The 21,557-nt window shown below is 50.5% G+C and overlaps 1 protein-coding gene across 1 annotated transcript; it reads right to left on the minus strand.

Annotated features, from left to right (window-relative positions):
* Positions 1–75: 75 nt before the first annotated feature.
* rab3gap2 (RAB3 GTPase activating protein subunit 2 (non-catalytic)) lies at positions 76–21,254 on the minus strand. Its single transcript, XM_079752320.1, has 35 exons — positions 20,874–21,254; positions 19,746–19,837; positions 19,179–19,296; positions 18,431–18,512; positions 18,067–18,114; positions 17,817–17,892; positions 17,532–17,633; positions 16,547–16,646; positions 15,569–15,667; positions 14,911–15,059; positions 14,595–14,674; positions 14,039–14,128; positions 13,641–13,780; positions 13,057–13,252; positions 11,943–12,086; positions 11,453–11,535; positions 11,290–11,354; positions 11,004–11,094; positions 9,664–9,785; positions 8,999–9,212; positions 8,278–8,375; positions 7,925–8,033; positions 7,515–7,675; positions 7,128–7,302; positions 6,403–6,615; positions 5,936–6,042; positions 5,644–5,710; positions 5,437–5,507; positions 5,323–5,358; positions 5,011–5,085; positions 3,994–4,209; positions 3,514–3,603; positions 2,502–2,738; positions 2,129–2,293; positions 76–1,139 (listed from the first exon to the last, which is right to left on the minus strand). Exons 1-35 carry the CDS (start codon positions 20,980–20,982, stop codon positions 987–989), a joined length of 4,173 nt encoding a protein of 1,390 aa, XP_079608446.1. The 5' UTR covers positions 20,983–21,254; the 3' UTR covers positions 76–986.
* Between the last annotated feature and the right edge of the window lie 303 nt (positions 21,255–21,557).

The raw sequence follows: 21,557 nt of genomic DNA on the forward strand, positions 1-21,557 counted from the left end.
GCACAATATGACAAAATAAATACTGGACCACTATTAGTTGGTGAGAAGCATCAGACCTTTTTTTATTCTGCAGCCTTCACGAGGGGGGGGGGCAGGCATACCATACCATCTGTGGCTATAAATACAAAAAAAATTAACTAACGATCGGCTCCATTCCTCTCGAATGCACGCTGTTACCCTCGAAGGTTGCTACGAGTGAATAAACGCTGGAGAAGGGACTATTATGGCACGTGAAGAGGATAAGGTTGCGGAACGGTGTAATACTTAAAAGCCATTAGCGAAAGGAACGCAATCAACTCAGTGAATGAGTAGAATTACAAGGACACTACTATTAAAGAACAAGCGATGTCCATTCTCCATGGTAGCCGGGTCAACATGAAACCATAAATCTTCATCATAAGTCTCTTTTCCTCTCCATATAGATATGTTACATATTTCATCCAAAAAAATTACGACAGATGGGAATTAAACCCATTTAAAACGCATCCTTTTTTTTTTTATTAAGGGTGCTGCTTACCATTTTATTTACAATGATGTTAATGCTTCTTTAATAATCCACTGTGAAGAAGAAGCATGCTTGTCGTGAGCTAAATCAAACATCAGCGTTTGAAAGCGAGAGACAAGTAAAACTGAGAGACATGGAAAAAGTGACTGCGACGACGGGCTCTTGAAAAGCTCTTGAAATGTACTGTCTGAGCGCCTTAATGCAACAAACTACAGGTGTACACAATACCTGTCATTTGAACTAGCGGGATGAAGCTACAACAAAGATAAGTGTAGGAGGAGGAGGGGTAATATACTGTATGGCTATACAGTGTCTATATAGCTCTTTAATGAACACCCAACCCCTTTATATACACACACCCACCTTCACTCTCCTCCAACATCACCTTGTGATCCTTTACATTGCATTCATCTCCTCCTCTGACCCAAACCCCCAGACGTGCACGTGTGTCTCTCTCTCTCCCTCTAGGGGCCAGGGGGGATCAGGCCTCGGTGGTGAGGGCCTCCACGGCCTCCAGGAGGTGCAGGGCCAGGCTGTACTGGGCGTGGTTCTCAGGCAGAATCTCAATCAGGCGGCTCACCAAGCGTCTGCTCTGGCCCAGGGGCACCAGGGGACAGCGGAGCTCGCTGGGGTCCTGGACACACACACACACACACACACACACACACACACACACACACACAGCCAGAGACACACACACAGGCAGAGACACACACACACACACACACACACACACACACACACACATACACGTTAGGTGTGTGTGAGTGTGAATGTGTGTGTTCATCAATGTCCTAATCCTTGGTTGTATTAACCAAGTTATTTAGTTTCATTGCAACACAAATCTGGAGGGTAAAAATGATCACTTCCACGTCATTCGTTAAATTTGTATGATGGGAGGTCGAATGTGTATGTTACTGGAGAATCGGCCATTATGGCAATAAATGGAAATATATCTCATTCTACAAGGCCCCAATCCCTACGTTAAATAAGAATGGGTCGCAGAGCATATGCCAAACCTTTATCTTTGGAAAGAAGTCCATGAAGTTATTATTATTTCTATGTTGACTCATATTTCAATGACTTGCAATTGAGTTTAGCCCAATTGTTGCAGCTTTTTGTTCGCTCCATGTTTTCACAGTACATGAATGCATTGTTTTTTTACCGCAATGATCAGTTGAGAATTATTGCGTTGAAAGACATATGTTAAGTTTTACTCATAGTTTAGCCTTAACATAAGGTCAAAGGACACCTGTTATAACACCAGGAGTGAGTGTGATTAGCCATTACAAGTTGTTCTTGTAGTGGTCAGGCACAGCGACGGTGGGCATATTGGCCTAATCTGCCCGTCCCTGTGCCTTAGTGACATCCCAAGTGGGCGTGTCCACCGGGATGTACGCTGGACAGATCAGTCCACCGGCCTACCCAGTGGACTGTAGCAAATGTTGCTTATCTATGCATCATACATCTAGGAGGACACGCCAACTTGTGAAGTCACTAAAGGCCGATTTCGACTTCTAGTGAATAATCACACACCATCTATGATAGGGGCCCTTTTAACTATCGTGAACTCCGTCTGTGAGCAGGAGGGCCCCCGGGGGCCTCCCTTCGCAGGGGCCTCACCATGGCCTTGAGCCAGGTGCAGAGGGTGGGGGGCAGGCGGGCCAGCAGCTCCATGGCGCCCCTGGTCTGGCTCTGGCTGTGCAGCAGGGAGTAGCTGAGGCGCTGGCCCGTCAGCACCAGCAGCTGGGAGCCCAGCACGTCCTTGTCCTCGACCTCCAGCATCACCTGGGGGGGGGGGGGGGGGGGGGGGGGGGGGGGCACGGGTACAAAGGTCAAAGGTCACGCAGAAAGCCGGCGTCAGTGACCTCAATGTGGTGGAGCGCTGTCTATTTTGGACCGTTCATTGATCAACAATGAGGGTTGATATGTAAATCTACAGGTCCTGAATGTTAGAGAGCACTGCGGTCCGGTCCCGACCCCGCCCGGCCCTCACCTCCTCGGCCCGGGGGTCCAGGCCCTGGTTGTAGAGCTCACAGACCAGGTGTCGGCGGAGGACGTCGGGGTTGACCTGCAGCAGGACGCCCAGCTCCAGGCACAGCGACGGCCACCAGTCGGCCCTCGGCGGGCCCCCCGGGAGAGGAGGCGGCCCGCTGGGCCCCGGGGGGCCCGCGCCGGAGGCCGGGGGCTCGTCTGTGGCCTGCACCCAGGCCGTGAGCACGCGCAGCAGGTACTGGAAGGCAGGGGAGAGCGGTGGGCGTTTTTAATGGATCCCAAGGGGGTGGAAGGATTTTTGAAGAAAGGCATGACCCAAGTAGCCTGGCTGACGCCAGACCTCATCTCAATCTACATTGAGATGAGGTGATGGAACCGCACATTCACTTTCTCGTATTTGAGGCGGGGTTTACGATTTGCCCGGAGCCGTTTATTGGGCGCTACGAATGTCTATCATATGAGTCTGTACGTAGCTCATAGCCAATCGTATCAATTATACCAGATGACGTATGTAGAGCGACAGAAATCCGATGAGGAAGACGACGATGGGTGTGTCGAATAGCCGTCATCATCGTCTTGCCGTCCCTCCCCGTTCTGTGATTGGTTCCCTGTCTCAGGCGAAATTCGGATCCATGGAATCCAGCCTGGCCAGCAGCGCGAAATGAAATCGCGCGCAAGGCAGCATGGGTATACCCAGGCCATGACCCAAGCAGATATTTGGGACAATTCAAATACTCTTTGATCGACTGTTCTTGATCAACTAACGTGCGTTAGTTGATGAATGTGTTCAATAGCCCTTGGATCATTGCCTCAGTCTCCATATTTAACATTGACGTTGATTAGCGGACACTTTTTATCTTGCAGTGAATTCAGATGCAGGTCATTCAAGAGCAGGTGGGTTAGGTGCCTTGCTCAAGGGCGCCTGCCCCCAGAGGAGGCTGCAGACACTGGGGTTGGAGCCCAGGACCTTCCAGCTAGGAGCACCCTGACCCCTCCGCCGTGCTGCACCTCACCTCCTGGCGTAGGGACACCAGCCCCGGGTCCATGTCTCCGCTGGGCATCAGCTGGATGGACGTCAGCTCTCTGAAGAAGGCGTTCTTGCCCTGTAGGGAAATGGAAACACGTTTGAACTCTCACACCTCTTCTAGGAAAACTTACAAACATGGCGATGGTTTGAGAGCTGGATTTGGAGCGTGATCATGTTTTTTTCTTGGAAGCTTGGGTGTTGGATTTCACCAGACCTTTACCGGGGGATCGGTCTCAACTGCTTCCATTGATTTTGGCTAACTTGTTCCAGCGCTAACTCGGACAAATCGAATCGAGGGCTGACTGGGAAAAGAACGCGGTACAGTGTTTCCCGCTTTGACTACGGGGGTGAGTCCGAGACCCCCTTTAAAGTCATGAGATTAATGCCGAGGCTCACCTTGTTGTCATTGACTACGGGGGTGATTCTGAGTCTTCCTTTAAGGTCCATTGAGTGTGCCGAGACTCACCTTGCTGTCAAACAGGCTGAGGGGTTTGACCCGCAGGCCGAAGGTCATGGCGGCGTGCAGCAGCGAGGCCAGCAGGTAGTGGTGCTGCACCAGGGGGAAGTGGACCCCCCGCTGCTCCAGGGCCAGCTCGGCGATGGAGGCCGGGCCCTGGGCCCCGCACCACACCTCCTCCACGCACAGCTCCGGGGGGGGCACCTCCTCCACCGCAGAGTCCGCCTGAGGAGAAGAACGACAGGGAGGAAGCGGTTAGCTCGGGGAAGGGGGCGAAGGATGGTGGGAAATGCGGTCCTGCGATGACAACATAAACCAACCAAAAGATTGAATGTTGAGAGGTGAGCCATTCCAATCCCTCGTGCGGAAACCGGGAAAACAAACGGGCATGCTCTTGTGTTATTGGAAGATAGCTCGCTAAAGGAACCATGAGCATTGGTTTCATCGGCACTTCGTACTACTTCAGCTGCTGTGGTCGAAATCAGGAGGTGTTTAAATCCTGCCCCCAAAACTGGGGCCCGTGTCCGAGGTCAGTTACATGCTGGTGTTTCAACAGAGCTGTTCCCCAAAGCAGGATTCAGTGGAGGAACGCTACACTGTGCAAATGCCAGAAGTGGTTCAAAAAACCAACCCAGCGCCAATCGAAGCGAGACCGGAGAAGACACTTGGTACCGCACTCAGCTCAGGAGGTAGCGGGGGTTGACCTAGCTAGAGAGTCGAGGTGTCGCTGAGCAAGGCACCTCACCCTAACCGCTCCTGACGAGCTGGCTGTCAACTTTGCATGGTTGACTCCGGTGTTGGTGGGTGAATGTGTGCATGAATGGCTGCAAGTCGCTGTCGATAATAGCGTCTGCTCAATGCCCTAGAGGTGAAAGTTCATGCGTCTGTGCCACGGTCGCTCGAGGCATTGGACCATCCCGTCCAAACCCATGCACCTTCTTTGCGCATGCGTGCGTCTCCGCTCCCACTTACGTCGTCGCATAAGAAAGAAAAAGGGTTCTGGCTGTGAGCCAACAGTCCAGTCACCTCTATGAGGATCTGCAGCAGCTGGGCGCAGCAGCCCAGGAAGGTGGTCACGGCTTTGTCGTTCATACCCACGTCCTGGGGGAGGGGTGGAACAATATAAGACACACACACACACACACACACACACGCACACACACAAAAACGTAAATGCCCAGACTCCAACAAACAAAAGGACACAGGGATATAAGAAGGGTGAATGTCTTTACTCCGGGTGAATGTCCCGTGCCACACATTAAAAAGAAAGCGCTTTACAGTGGACAGTCTTTGTCAATTATTTCTTTAAGAGAATTTGAATTGGAGCAACACACTCACCCGTCGGCATAAGCGGTCTTTTGGGGCCTTCCCAACCTGTGAATACACATAAGATTGTTTACGCTGCATTCACAAAACATGCAACATGCTTCATAGAGCACAGCGTCCACACACCTTTTCCATGAGGTAGGCGGCAGCGGAGAAGCGCTTGACCATGAACGTGCTCCACATCATGGAGGAGATCCCTGTCGGAGAGGAAAGGAAAGGACCCGGTGTCTCATGAGAGTGAGCTACAGCAAAGAGTGTTTGCTGTAGCTCGGTAATGGACAGACCGCATTGGTATAAGAACACAGCCAACGGGCCTTAAGCCTTACTACCCACCCAGCTGGATGTGGGGGCTGGACACCAGCTTGAGATGCTCCACGGCCCAGTAAAGGTAGAGCCCCTCCTGGGGAGGGAGAGAAGATAGGGCACAGAGACATCAGCGGCGTAGGCAAAGACATTTGATATCATTATTTCCATAAATTAGGATTTATAGAGTCATTTATGGTTCCATAAGTACTATAAACGATAGGCATAGTGTAGGTGTGACTGAGTGAGTGTTTGAGTGTGTGTGTGTGTGATTGTGTGAGTGAGCGGGTGAGTGTGTGAGTGTGTGTGTGTGAGTGCGTACCTCCGGGTCTTTGTTCCACTGCACCACGTACTCCCAGCAGCAGTGGGCCAGCAGCAGGTCAGGGGAGAGGGAGTCTGGGAAGCGCTGACTGACTGCCACCAGCAGCTCTGAAAGGGACCCGCGACTACAAGTTGATTTGACCACAGAGCTTCTTACCTACAGGAGCTTTACCTCAAAGAAATAAACGATTATTTTGCGTTCATCTCATATTGAGCTTAGATCTGTTTACCCGATTAAGCGTGCATCCCATTGTAGCAAACTTTGTGATAGCACAAAATACCAAAACATTATAGTACCGGATATTGGGATAGTATTGGGATAGTATTGGGATAACTATAACGAAGCCTAACTACTTTGTACAATGTGATTACAATAAAGAACTTCAGTCTGTCTGACCCACTGTATGTACGTCAGTCCGTCTGATCCAATGTCTGTCTGTGTCCGTCTGTCAGCCAAGAAATTATCACCTGCTGTCCTGTCCAAGTCCTCCAGGCTATCCTTCTCCTCCTCCGCCTTCTCTTTCGTTTCACCTCCTCTTCTGTGCTCCTGCTGTTCCTCCTTCTCCCCTCCCTCCGTCTCCTCCCTGCTCCCCCTCTTGTGCAGGAGGAGGATCTCCTTCAGCCTCTCGGGCGCCAGGTTCTGCCTGAACACCCACTTGGCCACGCTGTCCGCTACGCCCCCTGCAGGGCGGGAGGGGAGGGACAGGAGAGAGGGAGAGCAATGGGCCTCAATGACAATGTGTGGAGTTAACAGTTGATTGGATGGGATTCTAGTCAATTGAATACTTACATACATACATACATACATACATTATTCTGTAGACACATACATACATACATACATACATAAAAACCCGTACACGTATGCATACAGATCTAATGTCTGTAAGCGATGCATACATGCATACAAGCACATCCATACATGTAATCCCCATTTAATTACAGTGGAAAATGTGCCTGCTGTCTAACACGGGCACATTTACAGAAATGTTGATAAATGTGCACTGTCCTTTAAATAAATAAATGAAATGAAATCCTACGTCATACCAAATTGTAATTGCTATCGATGTATGCATAAATACATACAAACTTGAATAAGGAAGTGTGTGTGACCGCGTCAGAGTGTGTGTGTAAGAGGGAGGGAGAGAGTGAGTGTGTGTGAGCGAGCGACAGACAGGCTGGGGCTTGCCCACCTCTTCCCCCCTCCAGCAGGGTCTTGGCGCAGCACTGCGCTGGAGCTCCCCCTGCTGGCCCCAGGGGGGACGGCAGCCACAGCAGCGTCTGAAGGGCCAGCACGTCTTCGAGCTGCCGCACACACACCGCCCACTGCTCCAGCTCCAGGGACACCGCCTCCCAGTCTGACTGGATCTGACACACACACACACACACACACACACACACACACACACACACACACACACACACAGTCAGAGACATAAGACAGCAGCGCTCGTGCTGAACTGGATCACGCATAAAATACGATTCAGAGCTATAAGGTTTCTGTGTGTGTGTGTGTGTGTGTGTGTGTGTGTGTGTGTGTGTGTGTGTGTGTGTGTGCGTGCGTGCGTGCGTGTGTGTACTTTGCTGTCCGACAGGCGGGTGACGCTGGACTTGGCGGCGCGGTGAGCCACCAGCGCGGCCAGCAGGGCGGCGCCAGCGCTGTGGGACTGGACGCACGCACTGCGCACCTGCTGCCACCAGGGGGAGACAGACTGGGAGTCCCACGACTCCTCCACCGCTCCTGGGGGAACAGGCAATAGGGATAGCTAGTATAGAATCTGGCTGTGCATCAAAGAGACATCTTTGCAAGTTCATCATATTGATTTGAGTAAAGGAATGTAGTATATCCTTAGTATAAGAGTAAAATGTGTGAAGAAATGAATACTGCTGGGACACACACAACTCCCCAACGGCAGAGACTGGCATACACACACAGACACACACACACACAGACACAGACACACACACACACACACACACACAGCCCCACCTTTCATGTTGCTAAGGGCGATGAGTAGTGTGTGGAAGTTCCTAACGATGTCCTCTGTCTTGGTGATCACCTCCTTCTCCCTGTGCAGCCACACACTGAGCAGCAGAGACTGGAGAGAGCGAGAGCGAAAAGAGATCCATAGTCATTAAAAGAATCGCAAGAAACCAAAAAGGCTCAAATAATCCATGCCGTCAAAATCAACCGGCGTACTATTGTGGGTGTAGTCAGCATATTTTGGAAGACCGTCTGTTAGTATAGGCAAACTCTACTGACCACCCCGTCCCAGGCAGTCCTATCACTGGCCCTGATGGGTCCACCCGGCCCCCCAGTGATCCCAGAGCCCCCCCACTCACCAGGAGCTGCTGTGGACTGACGCCAGCCAGTTCCAGCTTGTTGCACACCCTGTGGATGGGGCTCTGTCCAGTCAGACAGCCCCAGAACAGGAAGCTCCCTGAGAGGAGACCACACACACACACACACACACACACACACACACACACACACACACACACACACCGTTGAGTCTCTTGCATCGTATTGCACTGGTGACCTTTGATGGTCATCGGATATCATCAAGTCAGCCGCAGGACAGCGGGAATTGAGTTGCTATGGCAATAGTGACGTCATTTATCTATAACACCTTCATAGCATGTAGATACAATCGACAATAGGCAATAGACAAAATGGTTCAATGGCCCATACCAATGTCTGGCGGACCCAATTCTAGAAAACACAATGACTTGATTTCTCCTGATGGGTTGCACCTAATGGCCGTAAAAACGTGTCGCTAAAGCTGGCGCGCTAGTCTAATGTTTTGGGGGAGTTGTTTGGAGCGACACCTGAAGTGAGAGCTGGGATTAAATCAGCCCGATACTTGGAAAATCAAACATACTCCGGCCGGGTGCTCTAAATAGCATACTAGCATTGAAGGGAACTTTAATGAAAACATTTTTGAATGGTGCTTGTCAAGACTGTGTGTGTGTGTGTGTGTGTGTGTGTGTGTGTGTGTGTGTGTGTGTGTGTGTGTGTGTGTGTGTGTGTGTGTGTGTGTGTGTGTGTGTGTGTTTCGGTCACCTAGCCGGTTCCACGCCTCGTCCCCGTTGCGGACCACCACCACCTCCCCGCCCTGGCCGCACTCCAGCTGGGACAGGAAGGTGCGCGCGGGCAGCGGCGCGTCCGGAGAGTCCTGGGCGAAGGACACGCTGGGCCGCGAGGCCAGCTGGGCGTAGCGCCGCAGGGCGGCGTCCACACGGGACAGCTCCTCCTCCACGCCCACCGCAGAGTCACACTGGGGGGGACAGAGACTGACTGGGTGGGTGGGGGACTGGGTGGGGGACTGGGTGGGGGACTGGGTGGGTGACTGGGTTTGTGAGTGAGTGAGTGAGTGAGAGCTAGCAATTTCAGCGAGAGCCGGAATGAAAATGCAAATGCTTTGGATAAGAGAAACCCCAACTCTCACACACACACACAAGAGAGAGAGAGAGAGAGAGAGAGAGGGAGGGGGAGAGAGAGAGAGAGAGAGAGAGAGAGAGAGAGAGAGAGAGAGAGAGAGAGACAGACAGACAGACAGACAGACAGACAGACAGACAGACAGACAGACAGACAGACAGACAGACAGACAGACAGACAGACAGACAGACAGACAGACAGACAGACAGACAGACAGACAGACAGAGAAAGAGAGAGAGAGAGAGAGAGTGGGAGAGTGAGAGAGTGAGAGAGTGAGTGTGTGTTCTCACGTGTGCGGGGCCTGGCTGTGTGTCCTCAGCGGAGTGTAGCTGTTGGAGGTCTGTGTAGAGCGTCAGCAGCTTGAGCTGAGAGGAGCAGAGCTGGAGCAGAGCCTCATCCACCGCCTCCGGGTCTACAAAACAGGCACACACACACACACACACACGCACAGGGACAAGCAAACACACAGGGACCAAAGGCCCCACACACACACACACACACACACACACACACACACACCCTTTGAGAGATCAAAGGGAAATACCCAAGGCCTTCGGCATTCAAAGGCTACATACAGTACAGCCAATGGGGTCGATTTTAATATGTTTGACTGACGTTCACACTTCCCCACAATACGCTCTACTGAGGAGAAGCCATTCCAGGGCGACACTTCACAGGCCTTGCCCTAGCCTCAAGTGCCCAGAGTTATTTGCAGGCCGATTTATTTGTTGTGGGCCAAGGTAAACGAGTCTACGCTTTGAAGTAGGACCGAATTACAATGCCGAAATTAAAAAAAGAGTACAGTGGTGCATTTCCACCGGAGGGTGCGGTTCGGTTCGGTTCAGTCCGCAAAGGTGCGGCACAGGTCGCGTGTCCGGAGGAGTACATCGTCCCGCAGTGCTCCTCCGTTGGGGTCCTGAGACGCCTGAATGGGCGCCGGCAAGTTCAATCTACACACGCCCTCCGTTGATTGGTCGACAGAATCGCACTTCCGTGCTCCGGGGGGAAAATAACAAAGAAACACATTACCCGCGAGGTGTTTCTGGACAACAGCGAAAGCTTTGTTTATTGAAGAAAATGTTGCGCAAAAAGTTTGCCGTCCTTCTTGGACGTCCTACATTGTTGATCTTTGTTCATTGTGCGCTTTCTTCCGCTTTTCTTTTTCCTTGTATTTACTGGCAGGCTACACTGTGTCGGGTTGCTATGAGGTCACAATGTTTACGTAGCTGCCACGGCTATCGCCATCCGGCTTAAACCCCGTCCTACCATAAGTGAACTGTCTGCGGAGGAAACGCGAGCCGTAACTGAACTGGCTATACCGCGCCCTCACTTCTGGGCTGAGGCGTGCTGGGACTGAAGCGTACCCGCCGGTGGAAAAGGGGCATAGGAAAACGCTCTGTGGGAGACTTGTGTTGGTGTACAGGGTCATGAGACACAAAAGATAGGGAAGGACTACCAAAGAATAAGAGGGATACAAATCAGATGGCTCTGGTGTTATAACACCTTGCCTCCATCACTATAAAAGCCTATTCAAGGAATAAGACTTTTCTCTTGTCTGAAAGGGCAACTTAAAAGATGGAAAGGTGATCGACACCTTTGAAAGCTGCTCTGTTACACCCCCAGATTTTACCTTGCTCCCTGAGACTGTCGTGCAGGGCTCGAGTGACACCAGTCAGACACGAGACCGGAGCATTCTTATTGGCCAGCAGAGACTCCAGTGCCTGTATACAGGAAGGCAAGGGAAGTCATTGATTTTTGGATTTTTCTGAACCACTCCCCATTTACAGTATCATAGTATTTGATTGGTTAAGAAGACCCAATGAGTAGGTTACATGTAAGGCAGTGTGTGTGTTTGAGAGAGAGAGAGAGAACGAGAGAGAGAGAGTGAGAGTGTTAATGATGGAGTGAGTCATCACCTGCTTCTTAATGGCCGGGTGTTTAATATCCAGCAGCACACTCTTGGCCTCGCTCTCCAGGATATCTGATAGGGGGTCGACATGCACAGGGCAGGTAAACAAAAACCTCAAGGTTTAACCTGATGAAGGAGGTTAAGCGGCGGCGGCGGACAGGCCGTTGTACCTGGCTCCACCTCCCGGCTCCTGAGTATGGTGGTCAGCCTCTTGAGGAGGTGCATGTCTTTGGCCCGCTCACTCTTCTTGTCACTGTAAGGGAGGATCACGGTTCAGGTCAGTTCAACTCTGCTGTGCCCTGAGGGAAACCCACTCGGCAGCAGGGCAAGGCAATCGACAGAGGAGGACGCATTCAAATACCACCCAAACCTGGAGCAGATCAAAACTGATGGTGGTGAGGTCGCAGTAGCGTTGACGCAGAGGGAGAAACAGGTGTGCATGCAAGATGGTGTGCAAGCGCGTTCATGGCACAAAAGATAATTTGTATCGTTTTTAGTAGTATAGGCATCACAATAAGGTAAGGAACGAAATGGTGTGTGTTTCTGTGTTTCTGTGTGCTGACCTGAGGGCGAGGTCGAAGGGTGAGCGTTTGTGTGCGTGCGTGCGTGCGTGCGTGCGTGCGTGCGTGCGTGCGTGCGTGCGTGCGTGCGTGCTCTGACCTGAGGGCCAGGTGGAAGGGCACGGTGATGGTCCTCAGGGCTCCGCTGGCCGGGTCCAGCAGACACACCTGCTGGGTGTGGAGCTGCCAGCCCTGGCTGGTCACGCTGTTCACCCCCATCAGACGATAGCCAGCGTACAGCAGCCTGCAGGGGGCACGGAGACAGGGAGTGCACACATTCAAACACAGGCAACCACACAGAGAAACGCAAAACACGCACATGGACGCACATGTGAACAGAGTACACAAATAAACCTGTACACAAAAATGCACGCGGATACGGATGTGAACAGAGTACACAAATAAATGCACACACATACACAGTCTCAGTGTGTGTTAGTATTTTAGCTCATTATGTCTAGCCTATGTGTGTGTGTGGCCTACGTGTGTTTGTGTGTGTCTCTAGCCTGTCTGTCCGAGCCCGGACCGCGTCCGATAGAGAAGTGACCGAGCCCGACCCGAGCCCGACACAGCTTAAGTCTATTTTTTCTCATACTATTGACACGTTTACGTTTGTGTCTATGAAAGCACACCTTTATTAAACAACTGAAAAGGCATTTGGAAATGTCAACAGATGATCGCAACAAGCGCAATCATTGATGTGGATCTTTTGTGGGTGAACAGCGAGCACAAGAGTGCTCGCTGTTCACCCACAAAAAATCCACATCAACGATTCTTTCCACCAAATAACTCAAGAGGTTCAGAGTTTCTGTAAGACGGTCAGCCTATGCATTTCAAATTAACACGAGTGTCCCCAGCAGAGTCAAATTAAGCTAACAACCTAACCGAACATCATTTCTAAAGATTTGCCCGGCTTTCCATGCTCTAGTGCGTATGTGTCTGGCCTACTTGTGTTTGAGTGTGTAAGTGTGTATGTGTGTGCGTATGGCCTAGGTGTGTGTGTTTGTGTGTGTATGTATGCGTGCGTGCGTGTGCCCTGTGTATTTATGCCTCTGCTTGTGTGTGTGCATGAGTGTATTTGTGAGTGTGTGTGGCCTAGGTGTGTGTTTTTTTGCGTGTGTGTTTTTATGCGTGTGTGTTTTTATGCGTGTGTGTCTTGCCAGTGCGTGCGTGCGTGCGTGCGTGCGTGCGTGCGTGCGTGCGTGCGTGTGTACCTGCAGTGCTTGCCCACGGTGAAGGCGCCCACGCGGGGCCCCTGCTGCGTGCCCCACACCTCCAGGATGCCCCTGCGCGGCGCGTAGATGACCAGGAACTGGGCGTGGCGCCGGGGGAGGGCCGCCGAGGGGGAGGACTCCCTGTCGCCCCGCCCCTCCGAGACCTGCACCCAGCCCAGCTGGGCGTCCCGGTAACCTGGGGAACAATGACCATGCAGGAAACGCTAGATTAATAACAATGCCATCATCACCGCCCAACCCCCCCCCCCCCCCCCCCCCCCCCACCCCCCCCGCCGGATAACTGAACTAATTTGGGGAAAACGTGTCATCACTGGGAGTCCTGCGGTTTTTTTCCACTGTAACCATGGACACCGGAAGCGTGTTTCCTTCCCTGTGGGTTCCTCAGGGTTGAACGAATGCGTCCACTAGATACCGGGGAAGAACCGCCTGCTGTCATGCTGGAAGCACCCCCTTCTGATGATATTATTCCCACCCTGCCTCAGGGACCACTGAGCGATTGGTCGATTGGCTCCTTCGAATGTCCGCTTGGGATCCACAATGGTCCACCACCCCTCCCTCCTCACCCTTCCACATCCGGATGGCTATGCCGCGGGCCACGTCCAGCAGCGTGACGCGCCCGAAGTCGTCAGTCACGCCGGCCAGCGTGTTGCACGGCGACAGGCAGATGGACTCGCCATGGCGCCGGGAGTCCGGGAGACCGAACCTGAAACAGACACACGTCAATCCAGGTTTGGGTTTATTTGACTAGTCAACAAAATGTTGAATGAATATTTATGGTGCGATTAGTTAAAATCTGCAAATATCTAGTCAATATCTATCTATCTATCTATCTATCCAACGTCGTTCATCGGAAACTCTTGTTGCCTTGTTGCCAAGATATGGTGACTGTCTGGGGATGTGAGGGCAAGAGTTACGGGTCGGTAAGCATTGTAGGGCAGATTGATTGGTTTAGAGAGGTCACCTGACAGCCATGGGTGTGGCCGGCTCCACCTTGGGCTTCTGTTTCTGGGCTGGCTCCTCCTCACTCTTGTTCTTCCATCCTAACCACCCACTGAGAGGCAAGGGAGAGAGAGAGAGCTGGCTATGGAAATACTAGGAGTACGATTGGTCAACTGTTATTGCCAATAAAGCATCTTGCGATTGAAATTGAGACTGAATTAAGACTGCGAGAGGAAAAGAGAGCGAGAGAGAGAGAGAGAGATACTCGTCATACTGTCAATGGCAGAGATAGAGCAGATATATAGCTAAATCCATGCCATTAAAAAAAAAGAAGGAAAAAGAAAGTGGGCGTCCGCTCAGATGAATAAAGAGGCCGTGAGTCAAAAACATAGACTGATGTTGGAACGTCTGCAGGGGGAGGCAATTACTCAAGAGCTATGGATCGGTAGCAGGTATTGATCGAATTGCCTCGGGTTTGTCTGAAGATCTGGCAGTGCTAGCGCGATAGCAAGGCGGCAGCTTACAATGACCCACGAGTATCTCCACACACACACACACACACACACACACACACACACCTGGCAGCGCTGAAGAGAGCGGAGGTGAGCTTGCTGGCCACAGCCAGAGCCACGTGGGACAGCAGAGGCTGGGAGCTCCCCTGTACAGAGAGACAACAGAGACAAACACACACACACACACACACAAACAAACACTGGTCACTGATCACTACGCAGATACGACCACAAGATGATGGATATTATATACAAGATACGCCTCTCAATTAATTTGACTGAGCATGGTTATCCCACGAGTGAGTGAGTGAGTGAGTGAGTGAGTGAGTGAGTGAGTGAGTGAGTGAGTGAGTGAGTGTGTGTGTCATCCAGTGAGTCCTACCTCGATGGCGTAGTAGAAGCCTGTGTAGGGCCCTCCCCCTACTGTGATGTACTGACTCATGGCAGGGGGGCTGCCCTTCACCGTGGCGTGGAAGCCCCCCAGGGTGGAGGCGTTCTTCATCTGGTCGAACACACACAGGGTCATGATGCCTGGAGGGGGGTGGAGAGATGAAGAGTTGACGAACTCTCTTGTGATGAAGAGAGGCCTATCTCATTTCCGTTTCCCTTTTTGTAACACTGTTGGCTACAGGTCCATCCATTTGTACGTTTTAATGTTCCACTGAATGTCCCTGTCATATCCTTTTAGCTATGACTGTGTTGCTGACTCTCTCCCTCCCTCTTACCCCCTCATCAAAATTGGGCATCCGTTCTCTCTTCCTTCCTCCCTGCTTGGAAGAGCCAAGTTGCCCACTGGGAAAGCATAAACAGACATCCCTTTGACTTGACAGTCCACTTTGGACATGACTAATACGCAACCAACAACCTTTTCGGGAATCAAACCTAAAAATAAATGAGACACAACCACCTCAAGTGCACATTCTTCCGTGATGGGTTGCATGCGCTTCCTATCACCTCATTGAGCATACCACATTATCCATGATAATGATAATCCCCAAAGCCGTTTTAAATTGACCGTGCTTTGCATCTCCCCTACTCACCCACGCTGCTGTGGTCCACGATGGTGTCCATGTCCTGCAGCCCCCACTTCTTGTAGGCCAGGGGAGGGGGCTGGATGGAGTCGCTGCCTGCTGCCGCAGCTGGGGGTGGAGAAGGAGAGAGTGTGATGGGGAGAGAGAAAGAGACAGAGAGGGGGAGAGAGAGAGAGAGAGAGAGAGAGAGAGAGAGAAGGAGAGAGGGAGAGACAGAGAGGGAGAGAGAGAGAGAGACAGAGAGGGAGAGAGAGAGAGAGAGAGGGAGAGAAAGAGAGACAGAGAGACGGAGAGAAGGAGAGACAGAGAGACAGAGAGAGAGAGAGGAGAGAGAGAGAAAGAGACAGAGAGGGGGAGAGAGAGAGAGAGAGAGAGAGAGAGAGAGAGAGAGAGAGAGAGAGAGGGAGAAGGAGAGAGAGGGAGAGAAAGAGAGACAGAGAGACAGAGAGACGGAGAGAAGGAGAGAAGGAGAGACAGAGAGACAGAGAGACAGAGAGAGAGAGAGACAGAGAGAGAGAGAGGGAGAGAGAGAGAGACAGAGAGAAGGAGAGACAGAGAGACAGAGAGACTGGTTGAGTTACAGTCCTATCAATGGCTATAAGTCACTAACAAAGCTCAAGATTCACCTCTAGGTCCATCCTTGATCTAGGGCTCGGAGCGAACCAATCTAATCTCATTGCCGTCTTATCTACATACCTATTGCATATGCATTTCCTTATGCAACACGGAAAATGCAGTTTGGAACCACCGGATTTGGCATCGTCTTAAATTTGTCACACATATGTGGTAGTCGGGTGCAGACTCACTTATTATCTGAGTGTCTGTGTCTCTTGTGGCGACCACTGTCCACCCAGCCAGCAAGTGAAGAAGGCTCCACTCCATAAACACTTTGTGTTAAAACACATTTCAAATCCCAATGCTCTCCCAACCCTCACTGTAGACCTATGCGATGCCTTTCATCGCCAAATGCAGCCGCTGCAACACTACCTCTGGCCACCTGGTTCCTGCAGGCGCGGAGGGACTGGTAGAGGCTGAAGCCGTCGATGGTGACCAGGGCGGCGGGGTACAGGATGCTGAGCTCTTCATGCTGTGGGGGAAACACGGCCGACGTGGAGAGTTAGCCTCCAGGCTAGCAAGGGCCACGTGGGATTTGTAGTTCAATAATCTAAATCCATTCACAACCGTGCGTGTGAGTGTGCGCATGCATTGCGTGCGTGTGCCCGTCTGTGTGTGTGTGTGTGCATTTTTGATGGTTTGCATTGCGTGTATGCATGTTTAAGCCCTGCTTACACTTGAGCAGCCCATAAACAAACAGCGACAAATACTGAAAAACGGTGCAATACTATGCTATTTACCCCCTATCAGAACCCAGCGAAGAAACTGACCAAACAATGAAGAAACCAAGACAACCCAAGGAAAACACACTTCTATCTCTGTGTGTTTACATGTGTGTGGGCATGTGACCATTTGCAGCCATGGAAGAAGGCAGACGTTTGAACACACTCTGTTCACACAGTGCGTGAATGAATGACTGTGACAGTGAGTTAGAGAGTGAGTGAGAGAGAGAGCAAGAGAGTGAGTGAGTGAGTGAGTGAGTGTGAGAGAGAGAGTGAGTGAGTGAGTGAGTGATGAGTGAGCGGGCGAGTGGGTGAGTGAGAGAGTGAGTGAGTGAGTGAGTGAGTGAGTGAGTGAGTGAGTGAGTGAGTGAGTGAGTGAGTGAGTGAGTGAGTGAGTGAGTGAGTGAGTGAGTGAGTGAGTGGGTGGGTGGGTGAGTGAGTGAGTGAGTGAGTGAGTGAGTGAGTGAGTGAGTGAGTGAGTGAGTGAGTGAGTGAGTGAGTGAGTGAGTGAATGAGTGAGAGTGGGTGGGTGAGTGAGTGAGTGAGTGAGTGGGTGGGTGGGTGGGTGGGTGAGTGAGTGAGTGAGTGAGTGAGTGAGTGAGTGAGTGAGTGAGTGAGTGAGTGAGCTGTCCCACCTGCTCCGTGACGCCAGGGTGACGGGGGATCTCGTACGTGCGACACTTGAGTCTCAGCACGGGGTCTTCGTTCAGCAGCTGGGAGAGGAGCAGGACCCCGTACTGACCACACACCAGCACAGTGTTATTAGACAACCACACAACAACCACACACAACAACAACACCGTCTATGTAAAGAGCGCCAATACTGTCCGTCATGCAACCTATGTTGGGTTGGCGGATACACAAAATCATTGATGTATTATGCTCCCAATATATAACACAGGACTCGATGAATTGTTTACCTCTGTGTAGAAGCGAACATAACCTGAGGAGAATCCCACGACTACGCAGGTCCAATCAGGTCGCCCTGTTGAGCTTCTACACACGCACACACACACACACACACACAAAAACACAAACAAACAAAAATATTACAGGGGGACACAACAAGTACACAAATCTCAATGTAATACGCGGGTGTATTTATCACGCTTTTGTGACACATGATATTATGAACTCGCACGTAGACACAAACACACACACGCCCCTTACCTCTTCTGGCTGGCCAAAGGTATGCAGATGACACTGTTGACACACTCCCTATAAATACAACAGACCCAGAGAGCGTGGGGAGAGTTTAGAGTGACCACAACCACAGGAAGCTTGGGTGCCAACCACATGTTCCAAGTCAATAATGGTGCTACCTATTAGTGGTTGAAAATTGTAAAACACAATTTAGGTTCAACGTCAATGCACTACAATTAAACACACATCTTCCATTACATTTTAAGTTTGCGTTTTAATTTCTGATTCATGATCAAAATTGTATTTGTATTGGTTTTTAAAAATCAAATACACAAGTGATGCTTTATGAATTGAAGAAGAAAGAAAAGAATAAGAATGTCTCTTTTCTGACCCATCCTCAGCGCTGAGGGTTCCACTCCAGGAGACGGCCAGTGTCATCTCCTCCCGGCCACTGTCTCCTGAACGCCACTTAGCTAGAGGAACAGGAAACAAACCGCTCAATGAGAAACACAGAGGGGAGACACAGAGACAGAGAGAGACAGAGACAGAGACAGAGACACAGACAGAGACAGAGACAGAGAGAGACAGAGAGAGACAGAGAGAGACAGAGAGAGACAGAGACAGAGAGACTGAGACAGAGAGAGAGAGAGAGAGAGAAACAGAGACAGAGTCAGAGACAGAGAGAGAGACAGAGAGAGAGAGAGACAGAGACAGAGACAGAGACAGAGAGAGAGCGTGAGAGAGAGAGAGTGAGAGACACACACAGAGGGAGATACACAGAGAGTGAGACACACACAGAGAGGGAGAAACACACACAGAGGAAGAGAGACACAGAGAGGGAGAGACACACAGAGGGAGAGAGACACAGAGTGAGAGGCACACACACAGACGGAGAGACAAAAAGAGAGACAAAGACAGAGAGAGAGAGTGGCTGTACATAGGTGGTGCGAACAATTTGCATGTCATAGGAAAGGCTATTTGAGCTCTTACTGGATGGTCTGGCTGTTGGCCATAATTTGCATATGTTCGCTTGTGCGAACACATGTGATAAATGTGATTTGCATGTGGAGAGTGAAGGTTAAACTAATTTGTGAGTGTAGGTTAATCGTATTTGTGCGTGCGTGTCTTCCTCCCCTGACCTGTGAGGAAGACGGCCCTGTGGTCGTGGGCCACCACCAGCAGGTCCGAGCAGGGCGACAGGGCCACGACGCAGTCCTGCATCCAGGGAGCGGCCTGCCCCACACTCTCCTCCTCCACCTGCACACCCGAGAGCAGGCCCACGCCATGCAGGGGACCACTGATTATTATATGTGGAACATCGGCGGAGGCTCGAATCCAAAGCCACTTCTATAGGAAGGCTGGCTGAGACCATCAGAATATACTGTCAGAGTGCAGAGTCAGAACACAAGTTATTCAACAAGAAATTGTTTGGTTGATCCGATTGTTGCGGAGATGATGATGAATGCGACTGATTGACCTACTCAAGTCAGAGTCTCTAACAGGCCAGTGAGGACACATTCAGTAGATACCACAATACATTGGTAAAGAGCCTGACAAAATTGTTGGTATGGCATCCGTCTGAACTCAAACTCAGATGGCGATGCATGTATACCAGTGGCCTCAACGAGGCCGAGTCAGAAAGACATGGTAGCATTAACAGAGAAGAAGAGAAAACGAGAGGACGCCTGTCGTGTGTCAGCACACACCGTGGAGACAGTGGTGCCATCTCTCTTTGGCTCTTCCGGGTGATCCCAGGCTGACTCCCAGTCTGAAGTGTCCCACGAAAGCTCATTCTCTGCTGTGGAATGGAAAGAAACAGCACACAACACATTAGGTGGCTGATGGTGGTGGTGGTGGTGCCTAAGGAAAATAATATAGAAGATGGTGTTAAGGTTGGCAGAGGAGGAAGGACGATTTCACAAAACTAGCTGTGCATTTGACCAGCAGAGGGGCAGAGAACTTGCTGCTATGGTCTCTTTTTTTACTGGTTGGGGTGTGTGGGTGTGTGCGTGCGTGTGTGTGTCAGAGTAAGGTGAATTAAAGATAAAAAGGTAGCCTTGAGGTATCTATTCCTGTCGCTTCGGGTGTCATGCCCAAGTGTATTTTGGTCTTTCTGTTACAATGTATGAACACATTCAGATGTTCTGAAGTGTGGTGTGGTCTGTTCAGGTGCCTGATGTGGGATGACTCATTCTATAAAGGGCAGAGCATTCTCCCCCCCCCCCCCCCCCCCCCCCCCCCCCATACACACACACACACACACACACACACACACACACACACACACACACACACACACCTCCTCCTCCTTATTCCCTGCTGGTACTGCAGGGCGGAGCGTTGGCTTCTATTGTGGCTCTCTTCCCTCACAGTTTTGAGTTTAGCCGTAAAATCACCCAGACATCATCTGATGCACGCCCATAGAAATACCATTTGCGCCACATGTCCTTCACTGATTAGCATTATACACCGGATAGTGCTACATGGTTCCGGTATTGAACATATGCCCAGGCGAAAAAACACTGGAGTACATCCGTATAATAGGGTGTGCATGCATGCATGTGCAGGCTCTTGCACTTGAGATATTCAATACAAGGATGTCCATCAATATGACATGTCTCCGAATCCTCTAACCTTCTGACATATCGTTGTCAGGAAGGCTGGTACAGAAATGTAATGCCAAACATTGTTTACATTGTTTCTTGCAAGTGTTAGTATGCTCAAAATATAGCGATGGCATTGATGGTATTAAGTCCATACGTACACGTTTCTTGTAAATAAGGACAACTTTTCCAACTATTCACTTGTAGCATGATGACCATAAAGCACTTTACCAGTTTGAGCGTTATCCTCGGGCGGTTCAGGTTTCTGGTTTTGGAATAAAAACTCTCTAACAGTTTTGAGATCCTGGACACGACAGAACTCCAACAAGCAGCAGGACATCTCTGTCCCGTCCCGTCCTGACCCCGATGGACAGGGTTTATAAACACAGCTCACAGTTAGCCTGTGTGCTAACAACAGCAGCAGTCCACTGTAGGAGAAGTATCTCTGCAGGTCCAGACACCCAGCTTCTCTATGACAGCTCCTTCATCGAGTCTTTCGCTCTGAATTTAATCTATGGAAAGCTTGTAAATGTATGGGTACGTTGGATTTGTCCCTAGATTTCTCAATAATATAAATCCCACCCTTGTTTTACGCTTTGTTGATGACACATCGTTCGCGTTTTTACCATACGATGTATTTCCGGGTTAGGGTGTTACGTTTCAAAGTAAAGGCCGTTACAAAGTAAAGAATTTATAAAAATAATTGTAATATTGCATTATATTATATAATAATATTTGATCAGAAGCCATCGTATTGGAATTTTATTCATATGATTATGTAAGGTAGGTAGGCGATGTATAGAGAGAGATGTACAAAATGAGGTAATGCATTTGTAAAAGTTCACTAGGTGGCGTTAGGTTGAAGCAAAGTTTTACATTTTTCTTCAATTATATTTGTGCCTGGAATATTATATA

This window comes from Pollachius pollachius (assembly GCF_949987615.1).
Source record: "Pollachius pollachius genome assembly, chromosome: 15".
Lineage (NCBI taxonomy): Eukaryota > Metazoa > Chordata > Actinopteri > Gadiformes > Gadidae > Pollachius > Pollachius pollachius.